This window comes from Aulonocara sp. 'chitande type north' Nkhata Bay, linkage group LG18, assembly GCF_057382095.1.
Source record: "Aulonocara sp. 'chitande type north' Nkhata Bay isolate Kocher_YH1m ecotype deep benthic linkage group LG18, A_spYH_male_GT1.1, whole genome shotgun sequence".
Classification (NCBI taxonomy): Eukaryota; Metazoa; Chordata; class Actinopteri; order Cichliformes; family Cichlidae; genus Aulonocara; species Aulonocara sp. 'chitande type north' Nkhata Bay.
In genome coordinates this window covers 21,759,934-21,775,347 of record NC_141361.1, presented here as the reverse complement: position 1 = coordinate 21,775,347, position 15,414 = coordinate 21,759,934, and the positions used below count along the sequence as shown (strand labels likewise).

Sequence of the window (15,414 nt, the reverse complement as noted above, 5' to 3'; positions counted from 1 at the left end):
AAAAACAAACACACAATATTCTAGTTACTGCAGCCTAACCCATTTGAAGCGTGACCGTGGATGTATTTATATCCTGCATACCGTTAACCTACATCCTTTTAAACACACTACAGAGACAGTTACAGTTGATCCAACTTCACTTCCCCTCTTATCTTTGATGCTCCAGCGTTGTGGTGTGATGTTATGGTGTAAGATTCAGTTGTGTTGAGTTGTGCTGTGAAGCTACTCTGTTCTCTGTACTGCGTTCCACTGACTTCTGTCTAAACATACACAGAGATGAAAGCCCTTTCTCTTCACACACACTCTGAATGAAGCTTTGTTCTGCTGGGGAATAGCACAGACTCAAAGGACCGGACCCAGCAGTTGGTCTCTTTGTCTACCATGCACCCAAATATGGCATAAAACATAAAATACAGCTAATTCAGTCAATATACTAATGTGCACGTTGACTGGAATTTCCTGGTAAAACAGCAAGCACCCAAATTACTGGAAAAAAGAGCGAGCCAGAAATATTCCGATGTGATAGTCTCATCTTATCCCTGCTAAATTTGCAAGCATTAAGTAATTAGCAATTCACAATCAATAACACCCATTTAGAGAAGAGAAAAATAGATTTTCTTTTCTTTTCAGTCACTTAATTTAGCATCAAATTAACAGCAGATTTTGAAGACAGCGAAGAAGACGGCAGAGGTCTTTGGAGTCTTAGTGATGTAGTGCCGTTTCTTTGCTGAGGCCTGCATGTCTATATCAGACCATAAACACGCACTCGTACTCATGCCCACATCTCCTTATTGGGGCTCAATGCACCCAGTAATCTGTGAAGTGAAGATTAGTGGTCAGAGAGTTGATGTGACCAGCGGGCCTTGTGGAGATATGAAGAAAAGAGGGAGTGTCAATCTATGATAATAGCCATACTGGTTACGGTGACGCATCCCCGCCCTCACCCAACAACGGCAGAGAGAATGAGGATTACAGGCTAGAATAGAGTTACAACACGGACCACACAGAGTGCGATAAGGTACGTCGTGTGGCTGTGGGAAAAATGTGAGCAGAATGCATCAGCGGATTTTCTGGGTTTTAGGAGAAAAATATTTCGCAAATTGCAGCTGTGGTTCAAATGTAAACACCCACATGCATGTGACACAGTAGCATCCACATAAAACTATTCATATAGACACAGACAGACACACAAAATGCAGGCTGAGCAATGAGTTATTCACACTCGAGAGGGTGTTGGTTCTCAGAAATCCCTCAGGTCAGATGTCACGTACACAGGAGCTCTGGATCCAAACTTAGACCTCCCTCTGTTTTTTTGTTTTTTTCTCACATGCCCCCCTCCTCTCCCTGTCTGCCTCTCTCTCTCTTGCTATCTCTTGATACACAAACCAACTTTCATGTGACTTCGTTTACATTAATGTCCCCCTTTCTCAGTTTAGCGATGCTTCTCCTCCTGCGAGGTCAGTTTCTTGCTTTTCATTATCCGTGATAACAGAGCAATCACACGAGTATTGATTTGAGCCGCAGCACTTTATGAAAGCCATCCAGTGCTCGCGACGTAGCCCGGTAACATTCATTTAATCATCTCCGAGCTCTGCCTCAGAGTGAGAAAGAAGAGTCGCTGAGCAGAAATCGCAAGTCTGAGGCAGCAATGACGCATCAATAGCAACACTGTTTCTGAAATGACTGAGGTGGGCTCTTTTTCTAATATTGGGCCTTCTGGGTTGAGAAATAAAGACTTTCTTTTATCTAAATGAGACATTTCAAAACTTAAAGCATGAGTAATGCAGTGGGATGCAATATATTCTCACTAAAGAATGACAAGTAGACTTACAATGCCCTGTATATATATATACATATTTATTTATTTGTTATAAAATATATAATACAGTCGTGGTGTATAATGAGCTTAGATTACAAAAGCAATCTGGAGACAGACAAAGAAAATGGGGAAGTGATCTTAATACAGAGAAAACAAAGTCACCTACAAATAAAGCCCCTTAGCCTGGGATGAGTTACGTGTACCAATCTCCTTCCACATTTTTTTGTCTTTCAACCAAGACTCCATCATTATCTCTATCACTTCAGAGTGGCAGCGTTGTGATGCATTTCAACCCTAAGCAAGACCTATAAAAGAAGGAAAAAAAGTTTAAAGGGGTCCTTTTTCTCTTTTATATACCTTCCTTTAGTCCCAGCTTTCTGCTCTCCCTTTTTTAACCCTTGTCACTCCCGCCACCATCTGCACAAGTCTCAGACAACAGGGGGAAAAAAGCCTCTTCTATCAGTAGCCAAGTAATAATGATTAGTTTAGTTTGCAGCACTAACAGATTTAATCTGGTATGTATTATGCTAATCTGATCTCACAGTCTGTAATCCTATCCACGGCTCTAATCCCACTGTCAACTGGCCTAATCCTGTTTCTGTGTGTGATTATGCCTTTCGGGCTTGGCACCAGCACGAGGACGATTTCACCCTCTTCCTCTCCTACAGCATTTTATCAAGTGGTTTAGCCTCATACTCTTTCTATTATGGAAGATTATATTCTGATATTCATAAAGTTTGCAAAAACAACAGCTGGAACTAGCAACAGCTAACTTGCAACTTCAGAATTAAATCCAGCCTAAAAGATTTTGCAAGCAAGGCTACAGCCACAAATGCAAGTCATACGCTATATTCTGCTGTCTGTGACCATCATATAAAGTAATTAGGGCTAATAATTGGTGTTCAGATTGTGTCACTGTTCCAGGTCAAGAAAACAACAACACATGAATTATCCTGCCTAAATTAAGCCTACATTTGAGGGTGTTGACTGTGACTCATTGCTCAATAACATATAATGAAATAAACGAATGCATAATGGAGAATATTTTAAGTTTCAGATTCGCCAAATAAGGTAAAAGAAGGTTTTCCTTGCGATGACAATGAAAACTGAATTGAAGACAAGCAGAAAGTGATTAAGACTGTTGCCATGAGTCTGACAGGCCCAGACACTGCGATTCTGAGAAGGAATGCACTTAAAGAAAAACAAGACAGGCACACAGAGAGCAATTGAGAAAGAGAAAAACACATGGACAGCTATCAACTATTTTTTTCCACTTTTTGCCTCACAGTCACTTCTAAAAAGCATGTGAGTGTGCAGCGCCTGACATAGCCTCCTTAATGTTTTGGCATCGACGGAGAGAAAAGAGGCAGGGTAAACGTGACAGCTGGACCGAGGAGAGGGAGTGGAAGAGTGAAAAGGTGTTAAGAGAATTGAATCTAAGTGAGCGGCTGTGCCCTCAAGCTACGCGCTCACCTGTCTTGTGGGATTGATGATAGCCTAGCTAACTGTAGCATCTGCTAGTACTGTTATCAGTAACTATTAATAAAGTTGATATAATTTTGTTTCTTTGTTATAAACTATATAGCGTGAAAAATGTAACCGAATGGGCACACCTTGCAGTTCATTGTGTTTTCTATTGATTTGAATCACGGACCAGTGGCATTACCAACACTAATTATAAAGTATTGTGCCAAAGTCTTGACCCACCTCTCCATTTTTTAAAAATATTTTGCTTCCAAGGAGCCCGAATTTTTGTAACTTTTTAAAGGTGGGCTAGATCAATACTTCTCCAGGGTTTCTGAAGCTCTTTCCAAGTTTCTTTACTTAGACTTTGGCTTGTTTTCAGTCCAGTCCTTGTGCCTGACCATTTTCAGAGGAATTAAGCCACTTTAGACTGACCTATAAGTCATTCAAAAATTATAAGGCCACCTAATTCAAGGGATGAACCAGCGTTGTGTCTACATGCAAAGGACAATTTTGCAAAAAACACTTCAATACTAACTTTGTTACTGCACAAAAACACATAGTTGAGTTGAATTTGACTGATATGAATTGAAAAATACCAAAGATAACAGCAGCTTTAATGAGATAAAATACTAATTTTGCATCAACAAGGCAAAATAAAAATCCACCAGACCCAACACAGAACCTGAGACACAGATCTTTCAGTTGATCCATCTACTGTTCACTGAAGCCTTAAACAGAAATGGTCTTTGTTATAACCTCAGGATAAAAATGCTCGGAAACTCAAGTGGCAGTTTTAGGACGTTTACTGACCACTTTTAGAAACAACCACAGCTAGTCGCACACATACAGGAAACTGTCCCACGCATAACATTCCGGCAGGGAGAACCCTGAAAAACCTCTGAAGGTTCCGGGATGCAACGCCCCCAAACATACATTAACAACAAAACTGTCTATAACAGTCTTAGTGGAAGACTGGGTGTCAAGAAGCCATTCTTAATGAAATCAAACAGGAAGAAAAGGGCGAGGTATGCCAATTTAAACAACAAGTGGACTGCTCACGAAGTTACTATGAATCCAAATGTGAAATTCCTGGTTCAAATATTGTCCCTAAGAACAGAGGAAGTTGGGAGGTGAGTGTCTACGGTCATCTGTAAAACATGGTGGAGGCTTTATCATTTCCGCCAGTGGGGTTGGAGATCTTGCCAATTTGATGGAATTATGAACACAGAAAAGTACCATCAGATTCTGATACCATCTGGAAAGCATCTGATTGTCAACAGCTTCACGCTTTAGCATGACAATAATCCCAAACATACTGTTAATACAGTAAAAGCATACCTGGCCTCCCCAGAGCCCAGATCTCATATGACTGAAGCAGCTCGGGATCATCTTGACAGATAACAGAACAAAACGCAGCTAAGATCCAAAGAATAGCCTTGAATGTCCTTCGAGAAGCCTGGAGAACTATTCCTAAAGACTACTTAAAGAAATTACAAAAAGGTTTGCCAGCCAGAGTTCAGGCTGTGTCGAAGAATAAAGGTGGTCACACCAAATATTGACTTTTGAGCTTGTTAGAATTGTAAAAACCACTTTTTTGCCTTATATACTGTGTTTCCATATATTCACACATTTCAGTAAATCGCTGCACCTACTTCCCATTTTCCCAACAAAATATAAAGAAATGAGGGGTGGACTCAGTACAGATTATGTTTTACGAGTTTCGGATAATTTAACGCTTGAATCCTGACTTTGATCTGTCAATATTTGCTACTGGGTGGAGCAAACAAACCCTCGGGCTATTTGTAGCTTTCTGTTAAGTCTGTACGTTAAAGACAGATTCAGAAAGGGCAGCTAGAGAAGTAATCATTGTATCACTGGTGTTATAAATGGGCCCAGTGTGATGCCGGGACAGGGACGGCTGACACCGAGAAGAAAAGACTGTTGTTGCTGATCTTCTGTCACATAAGCTCACAGACAAGATGCATAGATGCGCTGATGTGACAAGGATGCACACACAACCTAAAACAAGCAGGCCAAGGAAAAGGCTCTATGTGGTTTAGTGTGTGCATCAACCAGGATTAGCGTGGTCCAAGCATGAATGTGACAAAGACTTAAGAATAGGCCCATTGATGCCAGGAGAAAGAAAACTAAAAACGCCTACTTACTGAAATAAAATCCCAGTTATGGGTCTCAGTTTATTTTAATAAGCTAGAGGAAAGACTGAGCATAGCCACGCACAGCATCCGTTTAGCAGAAGCTGTATCGTACAGATGAATAAATCTACCCCTTAAATATATTTAAAGAGGAGAAAGAGCTTTTCTGTATGCAGTCATAGAAATCCCATTAGGAATGCAATTAAGATGAAAAGTCTGCAAGAGGAGTTACATCATTCCTGCCAGAATCCGACTGAAAATCTGCACCATGCCACTGAAAACAAACCTTGATGACTATGGCTTGCACTTTTTGAAAGTCAGTGTATCAAAAGCAAAGTGAGTACGGCTGACCTATGACCGACTTTGGATTCCACGTGCTCATCTGTGGCTGCTGTGTTGGAAAATGGCACATCTGTCTGTCTTTAGCGTGTGTGGTGTGCTTACGTTAACCCTTGCAGTTGATTTAACGTGGCAGAGTGTTCCTCAGGTTATCGCTGGCCAAAAAAAGTGACAGGTATTGAATGCACGTGGCCATATACAGTCAGTCATTGCGGAGACTGGCAGAAAAATTTGTTTGAAATCACAAAAATGCCGTCAGCTAGCAACATGGTTAATATTTACCAGAAAAGTCTGTCTGGTGTGTCTGTGTGTATTTAACCTCACTGTACTGGATCTAAACGTGCTGTCAAAATATGACCAGCGAAACGAGAGGAAAGGCAGATAGAGGAAAGAGAATGAACGGGAGAAAAAGCCAGACAGATGCAGTCCAGACCAGAAGTTGTAAATCAGGTGTAAAATAATGGCTAAAACAAAGTGTCAGGTCGCAGCTTTTATGCGTGTTTACATTGACGTAGACAGAGCCATGTGGGGAAATGTAAGCGGCCTAATAAAAAGAATTACCACCAGCGTGAGGCGTTGAAAAGTAGCTGGACAGCAATGCATAAAGTCAAATAAACCAGCATATTTAACACATTGTGGAAAATCCTGTGGGGAAAATGACTAATTTAAATATTCAGTCCATAGATATTAACACACGATATATCTTCACTGGGGACGCTCCCTCAGCCTTTTACCGCTGCTTGTTGTGGCATCTTTCCGTGATTAGTCTCAGCAGGGGGAAACCATCTGCAATCAGACTGATATCAGGTGATGCTCGTGCTGTGACTTATAGGTAATTGCTTTTTTCTTTCAGCAACTTTTTTCTTTCCTCATTCCTGTAGTTCACTTGTTACTTTTTTGTATATTTTTGAACTGCAATCTGTTTTTTCTGGATTTTCGGCTCACGTGGGAGGTATCATGAACAACGGGGAAACATGTATGCCTACATCCTCTGTCTAGCAGCTTGTTAGGCATTTACATGAGTACTTCTGCTTTTTTTTTTTCAACATTTCTAGCAGCTGACTTTGGCAAACCGATTACCTTTTGTGTACCTCTGATAGATTTTTTTCTTTTGTTAACCCCTATTATTGTTTTCTTCAAGTTAAAGTGAACTCTTAACCCATATTGAGTCTAATTGCCAACCTCAGTCACACAGTTCTTTTTACTTGAGACTTGGCCTTTTACAGTAGCACCTGCTTTATGTCGAATTTAATGTGCCGAAGTGAGAAAAAACGGTCCCTGAACAAATAATTGGTGTGCAGATGGTAAACAAGCAAATATTTCTCATTTAACATCCAGCTCGCCTCAAACAGTGCAGCAACACAAACGAAACGGCCGCAACAGCACCACAAATCCCGATGTAATGCACGTGCATGTGCTCAGAAACGTGATGACAGTGGGTGTGTCAGGCTGGCAGGTAGACAAAGCACAAAGTCTATGCTGTGTGAAAGCATGTGTGTGTGTGTATCTTCAAATGGTTCTCTGTGGTAGACGATCAACTGCTTGCATTTTTAAACATTTGGGATGCCATCCGGGGTTAAACAAGGACCTGCTCCTGACCTAATTCCACACAGGTTTGTGTTGTACGATACGTGTGTGGTAATAGCTGTGCTAGTAGGGTAGTTATCCAGGTGTAATGTGACCCATCTTGCCCAGGAATGGGTGTGTCCTGATGCAACAGACAGACCGAGTGGAACAGCACAGAAGGCGCTTTTAATGAGCATTAAAAACAAGCAACAACAAGTTCATTTACAGCAGAGAACAACTTGCCTCATATACTAATGAGGCAAGTTGCGCGCTTGTTTCTGCAACATTAAGCCCCTGTTACACTCCTATCAGCTTTAGTGTACAAGCAGAGAGAACAAGTGGTATCAACTAGAGTGAGTTAAAAGTAAGTTACTACGCTGTACCTCCTCGAAGTATCGGGTATATTTTAAACATCTGCCTCATCAGTTAATCTGTTGCTTAGATTAGTTTTAGCTATGAGGCCCGTTGTTTATTAAGATTCCAATTTATTACACCTCACCTATCTGCTCTGCAGTTAATCATTGACGGGCAAAGTTACAAAGCTGACTTTAAATCAGGGAGTCCAGGCTACCATTATCCCTCTCTAAATATTTACCCTGCTTCGACATAGCTGAGCTGTCTGTGCTGCACCAACCAGATAGACAGGCAACAGAAACGGCTGCACTCTGAGGTTAAGGCCAAGTGTAAGGCCAGCAAACACCCACAAGCATCTTGTTCAAGCACGGGCAGATTCAAAAGCACCTCCACTCTGTTACAGGTCTGTGGCCTAGATGGATACGTGGTTGTAATTGATTTTCTAGCTTGAGGGAATGTGGTGCACATATGATTACTGCCATGAGAAATCATGATTTAACTCCTTTTTACTATTTCTGGTATCAATATATTATGTACAATGTCATTTAGTGCCGGACAGATGTTTGTGAGGCCGTGACCGTGACATAAAAAAAAAAAGAAAAAGGCCGAAAAGAGAGCGAGAGTGGCTGTTGGGGAAATGACTGGCTTTGGGTGTGACCTGCTCAGCTATGCACTAGTGATCATGTGAGACCTGTGCTAATTATACACTTCTCAAGAAGAAGGTCGATCCTCTCTCATGGGCAGAAAACATGTGCACATGTGTCCAGGAGGCTGCATTAGTGTCTGCGTGTTGGGAGTGGGCAATGTGGCTTCATGTAACACAACTCATTCGAGAGTTAGTCCTATTTCAACCTCTCAATCTGTGTTAAAGAGAATTAGGGCAGCTGATTTTTCACTCAGTGCTGCTGCGGGTCTGTTTAGAAAGACTAATGCAGAGAGAGTGTGTGTGTGTGTGCGTGTGCAGAAATAGAGGTTTATGCCTTATCATATAGTGTGAACAATTATCTGACAAATCCACAGGTTTTCTTTCTGATATTTCCTCTATCCTCTTTTGCTCTTTCTCTGTCTTTTTACTTTCTGCTTCTCTTTCCATTGTGGGTTTCGGAGACCTGCTCTGTTTTTCATTACCAGTGGAAAAAATGGGGCGAGTGGTTTAAAAAAAAAAAAGTATTACCCATCTCCATTAATACACATATCCTAGTGGAAAATGAGTCTAAACTACTAAAAAAGGACTTCAGAGTCCTTCAAAAAGCCACCGTATACTTGCCAGTCACTCCTTTTTAATGGCAACCTCTACCTCAGTGTGACAATTTAAACATCCGCCTGCAGATAAAAGCACCACTGCTCTCTCAGTCAATATCCTCTCGCAGTGGGTAACACTGAACTCAGGAGTCTGTGACATGTAGGTAACGTTGTGTTATGTCTGTAGCAGTTATGCTGCTGCAGCAGGTCTTCAGTTTGCTAAAACTTGAATATAACTGGATGCCACCTTTTTTTTGTTTTGGCTATTTTAAAATGTTAATCCAAATTATTTTCTGACATCTGGCAACACAATATTTTAACTATGTGAGGCTGAGTAAACTAAACTGCTTATGAGTATTATGAGTGCCTTATGTCCCACTTTTGCAAAGTTGCAGTGTTTTGAGAAGATTTCAGGAGATTAAGCTGTGAAAATATATTAAACTTTTCTTGTAATTTTCATGTGCACAGGTGAAGAAGCTGCTGAACAGTCAGCTTGGGCCTGACAATGTTCTTTTGTCCACATCTGGCTGTAACAACTCTTCCCCTGAGTTGCACTGCGCACACGCTGTCCTCATCCTAACCCTGCTCACATGCAGTCAATGACCACGAGTCACCAGTATCTGCTGGACAATACAAACACGAAAAACATACAGTGCCAAGTCAATGCTGGAAACTTTGGGTTGAGGTCCACCCATCTCCAGAGATCTTGTGCTCCGATAAAAAGAGTCATTGTGAAAGAGCGAGAGAATCGACGAGAGTGAGAGAGAGAAAAAAAGAGGTGTTTGCTTTCCTGCTGCTGCCTAAAAATGGAAAATTACTGCATACAGTTCCCCAACTCTGCTCTAAAGCAGATACACATATAGAAACACACACAAACCCCTTATAACTGCCCTTAGGCCTCTGAACAGGAAGTGGTTTCAGCGAATGAGAGCTACATGATGACGCTATCGCCTTGTTCGTTTCTAGCAGCTGAGCTTTGCTTAGGGCATCCGTATGAGTTTGTACATCTGGCTATTCATCAGACTGTTTGTCTGCTTTTCTATTCAAACACTGCCCCACAGCAAACATGATCACTTCCAGAATAACTGCGCTATTGTAGTAAATTCATGCAACTGTGTTTATGTGCAGTGTAATCAGTCGGAAAAGCAGCCGATTCTTGAATGAATTCCATTTGGAAGTAAACACTACTCAAAACATTTCGGACTGCGCCAGAAAATTCCACAGCTCTGTGTTAAATATGCCGAACTGCCTCACCTAACCCCACCGCCAAAACACCCACCCCCCTCCATTCTGCACCCTTCATCACACGTTCCAGTCACCTGACCAGAAATAGGTCGGACCAAGGAGAGCACATGCTGTGGCCAGATGGTGCACTCCAGTTTGTTATTTCCAGTTTGCAACACCATAAATTCCCTCAAACTGCCTGTCAGACCGAATGTGCTCAGTCTCTTATCTGTATCTCTTTATCGACTCCAGATTTCCTGCTCGCCACTTCTCCTTTCTTACCTTGAGCGAGTCGAAGCAAGCGATGACCCGTCCGTTGTCCACCTGGCAGCTCTTGGCTGGGTGAGCGAACTTGCACTCCTGGTCGGAGCGTGAGCAGGTGCCCCTCTGGAACTCCCGACATACTTCCAGTGTCAGCCACTTTGTGTCACGGATGTGTGTTATGTTCATTGCCATCTCAAGACGCCGGCAGAAAAAAGTATTCCGAGCGGAGATCTGTTCGAAAACTCTTCGAAATCTGTTCAAATTAAGTACCTATAGTGTTGTTATCCACAATCTTTTTCTTTTTCTGTTTACTTATCAGTGTTGTCACTGTCTGGGATACTTGTCTGTGAAGATGAAATGAAACACTCAAAAAGAAAAGTTCCTACTGATTGACTGGGCTCCTTCTCCAAAGTAAAATGTTGCAGGATGGCTGTGGATGTAAGCAGGTCCTATTCTTGATCAGACAGCGGCTGATAGAGTTATTATATCCAGGGGAGACTACTTAGCTTAACAGTCAAGCTGCCTCTCTTGGTTAGACTTCTCTCTCTCACTTGTTATTGCTTACTGAACTGCGTCATCTATAACATTCCCAGGCGAAGGTGACAGCCGAACTGAGAGCCCTCTGGTTAGGTGCAGTGAAGCAGGCAACAAAGGTGACAGTCTAGGTGTAGCCTGCTACAAGAAGGTTAAGGACACTGAGGACTAAGTGGAGGCTTTAGAGCGTTGAAGGCGAAGGTGAAAGGCAAGGTGATGCTGTGTGGGCCTGGTGGTGTGTTGGGCTGCTGTGGTAAGGCTGGTCAGCTGGTGGATAGTTGCTGGCAGCAGGGCCGTCTTACAGTGAGGAGAGCGGAGTTTGGAGTCAGGCTGCGTGGAGTGGATGATGATGGTACAGTGGATGGGGTCGGAGCGAAGGCTGCGAGGAGGGTGTGGCTGCTGTCCTTGTACTCGTGTTGCTGTGGCAGCAAGCGAGCGAGGCAGGGGGGAGGGTGGAGCTTCAGCTGTAGAAGCAGGTCAAAGCTGCAGCAGACATCAGGGAAGGCACTTCCTCTGGGGAGATAAAGAGAGAGATAGAAGAAAGGGGAAAAAAGGAACGAAAGATTAGTCTATATACAACACGTTAACAAAAAGAAGATAACAACTATCATGTTTGTTTTCCCGCTCGTGTGTCTTTCAGAGAAGATTCTGACCTGCAGGATTTTTAAAGTCGTGACACTGCTGAGCTATGCAGCTGTGGGAGTGAAGAATATGTAAAAATCTCAGAAATGCAGGGGTGTCAGCGAAAACAAATAAAACTTTCACCCGCTCTGCGCTCTAAACACACATAGTGCAAGCACACCTTCATCAGGCCATGCTACGCACAAACAGACACACACACATAGAGAGAGAAATGCACAAAGCAGCCATTCACAACTTTCCACATCATCTGGACAACGCAGAGAAAAGCACATCAAATCCCGTATCACTTACAGTCCAGTACAGCAAAGCCGGCCATTGCAAATGTGTTTAGAGGTGAAAGAAAGGAAGAGAGTGAAAGCAAGGGGGAAGTTGAGGCTGGGCATGAGGGAGAAGAGTTTAGTCATTTCCTTTCTTGCGAAGCCTTGTGAGAGCGGTGGCCAATGAGAGCTTGCGGAGTTGCAGCAACATTCTGGGCCGAGCGCCAGGTGAGAGCAAGGGGGAGGAGCGAACAGGAGGCTGACCTGCCCGCTTGCTGTTGAAAGACACACAGGCTGAACTGTTTCTGCCTCACAAGATAACCTGTTTCCTTATCAAAACAATAAAATTCATGGACTCCAGAGATAATGTCGTTTTATTTTTAAATAGGAAATACCACCGTTGCAGTAAGGCAATGCATATTGCAAAGGTCTCGCACAAATGCAAGCTCGCACGCAGTAATTGTGCAGAACACGATTGAATGAAACAGCCTGGTTATTATTTCACTGTCAGAATTTTCCCATTTATCACTTTTAAATGAGTTTATACATTTAAATGAGTCGTTTTTTGCTTTGCGTTTGTTTTGATTGTTTGTTTAAATTTTGCATTGCTGCCAGTGGTTTCTATTTTTGGTGAATCCATTGTATGGGGTCTGTTGGGGGAATCTGCATGATTGGGATCCCAGGGGCCCATTCTGCCCTTATCGCTAAGCCAGAGTAAGTCACCACACCCTGTGTAGTGAAATCGCTTTCCCCAGAAAAGCATGTGCACCCTCAGCAATGCCACCAACCAACCACTGCTAACTTTACAACACTGCAACGCACTATATCAGAGCCCTGCAGCAGCGCAGCGCAGCCCATGATGAGCCAGCAACATAGATAAACAGTGTATTTAGAGAAAGAGAGAGAGAGAATGACAAAACATTTCAGTTTCACCTTGGATGACCCTTATGATAGCAAATGTAGCAATGTAGCATTAGAAATGACCTTTGGCGTGTATTCGGAACGCAAATCCTGCAACGACCATACTCGACGACTACACACATACCCAGACAATTATCTTTCATATCACGCGTTATATGGAGATCAAAATAAATTAACTTTCCAATGAAACACAAACATAAAACATCTGTCTCTTCACTATAACTAGTGCTGTGTCAGTTTTTGGATCGATTCCGATACCAAAGGAATACATATACATGGCCAGTATTGCCGATACCAGTAACGATAACCTATAGCGGGAGTTTATGTAGTGGAAAGCAGTGTGTTGTGATTTATGAGCTGAATCATCATCTATTCATATTTTAATAATTTCAGCATATTTTAATGACCCCTAAATCGTTATGATTTTTTACTTTCCACAGTAATTAGTTGATACAACAAAGCACACTTTTCAGCTTTTTCATCTATTTTAAAACTATTTTTCTTTAGACCTGGAATGTAAATGTGCCTGTATCTGAAGCACTTTGGATCAACTTCTGTTGTTTAAATGTGATGTGACACAATTCAGTGGGCTACATATTGAGAGGTTAGAAACAAAGTATCACTCTGATACCAACACCAGCGTTGGTATGAATACTAACGATATTTGGATCGATCTGCACACCTCTCTTATCTTAGCAAATGTTGCGCAAGAAGCAATAGTTTTCCTGCCGGTTTAAAAACTCTTTTATGCCAAAAAACATTTTTGAGTAACAGAACTTAGATTGAATATCTTCGTCAGAGTGCAACTCTTCCAGCATGCTGCATGTCATACTTTTGTTTGTGTGACTCGGGCCACATTTCTGTTCCCATGAACTCTATTCACGTGAAGTCATTCATCAACTTGCGCACACTGCTACATAAATGTCAAGTCAGTCGAGAGTAATCTTTATGTGTGTTCATGAATGGTCTGTTATTATCACTAAATGTTGACCTTACATGTACCTATTACAATTGAGTCTGATGAGGCATTTAATGACACACTTTTACTACCAAGTACACTTTGTGGGGTTCAGCTGAACCATGTTGTCTGGACACTAATGAGGTGGAACAGAGACATCTAATTCTTTTTTTTTTTTAACTAAAGGCACCTGGAACTGTCTTCAATCAAATGCGAGGGTGTGACGACTTGATGCATTAAAAGCTGACAGCCCCCTGAGTCTGTCGGCTTGCCTAATCAGTTTCTGTGGTTTTGGTCAGATGAGAACACAGCTGTGAGGGAGAAACAATGTAATATGGTGTAGAGATGGACCGATCCGATATTACGTATCGGTATCGGTCCGATACTGACCTAAATTACTGGATCGGATATCGGAGAAAAATAAAAAATGTAATCCGATCCATTAAATATCACGAAAGCACCTCACAAAACTTGCAACACGCCGTAACTCACCTCAGAACGTTAGCAGTCGGAGCAGTATGCATCACGTGATAGAGCAGCTGTGGCATGCCGGACCTGTCGGTGGTCTGGATAGCATGTGGAGCTTCGCTAGCAACCTGGCATTTCATCTCCGACAAAGTTATCCCCGAGAGAAGTAAAGCAAGTGTGTAAGTCCATCTCTGAATGTTTGTAAAGCATTCCCACGTTAAGCTTAACAAGCGACTGCCTCTCGCTCTCCGGCTGCTACTTCAATCGTGAAACTGATCAGCTGATCGGCTTTTCTGTCGCGACTCCGTTTGTTTTTGGCCCACTTTGCACCAGAAAGAGGAAACCAGCGGCTGAACAACAGCAGCACGTTTAAGCTTGATAAGCTGTTGTTAGAATTTATTTAATATTTCTTTCTACTCGAGGATCTTTTTCTACGCAGCTGACGGCTGTAACTGTGCAGGGGCGGATCTAGCAAAGTTTAGCCAGGGGGGCCGATAGGGCATGAACAGGGAAAAGGGGGCACAAAGACATACTTTTCTTTCTTATTCTCATTTAAAATGTCGAGCTTTTAATAAATAATTATCTTAATCTCACACCCAAAGTTTTAATTTGATGTAAAATGAATAGAAGTCAATTACTGTATATAGTGACTATTAAGTCTAATATATATACCCTAGTAAGCTATAGTACTTTTTACTTTGGGAAGGTACCATCTGTGCAGTCTGCAATTTTGTTGAAGAAAGATGTTGAATCTATTTAATATTTCTTGAAAAATAATTGATTTCTGTGCATTTTTTTTCACACTGCATCAAATTAAGGTTGATTACGTCGATTAAGCATCATGAGGTGGCGCGTGAGGGGTGGTTCTCTATTTTTTATTTATTTATGTTGTTGCTGGGAGTTGGAACCCTGTTAGTTAGGTTGCTTAATATTTACGCTAAGTACTCTTTAAAATACCAGAATAGGGAGGATGGTGTAGGTTTAAGTTTATTAGATTGATCAGTATTGCTGAACTATGAAATTTTTTTTTGTATACAGGTATAACAGAATAGCTTTAGTGTAGTTGTTGTTTTAAACTTGAGTATGAACTTGCAGACTTGCAAAATGCAGCAAGATATTTTAAAAAACAGTTTTGTTGATTAAAAAACACTATATCGGATTCATATCGGTATCGGCAGATATCCAAATTTATGATATCGGTATCGG

General features: G+C 41.8%; 1 protein-coding gene across 20 annotated transcripts in view; it reads right to left on the bottom strand.

Annotated features, from left to right (window-relative positions):
- The window catches only part of mbnl1 (muscleblind-like splicing regulator 1), a 44,826-nt gene that overhangs the window by 19,829 nt on the left and 9,583 nt on the right, over window positions 1-15,414 (bottom strand). For 18 of the 20 annotated variants that reach the window (XR_015126236.1, XM_086273331.1, XM_086273327.1 and 15 more), the window contains exon 2: window positions 10,447-11,475. Coding sequence is in view for 19 of the 20 variants with exons in the window: in XM_086273331.1 (XP_086129457.1) it covers window positions 10,447-10,620 (174 nt within the window). In the remaining variant the exon portion in view is untranslated. Of the gene's footprint in view, window positions 1-10,446; window positions 11,476-11,615; window positions 11,635-11,895; window positions 11,990-15,414 lie in introns of those variants that run through there. The other 2 variants (XM_086273329.1, XM_086273330.1) reach the window with 2 other exon arrangements.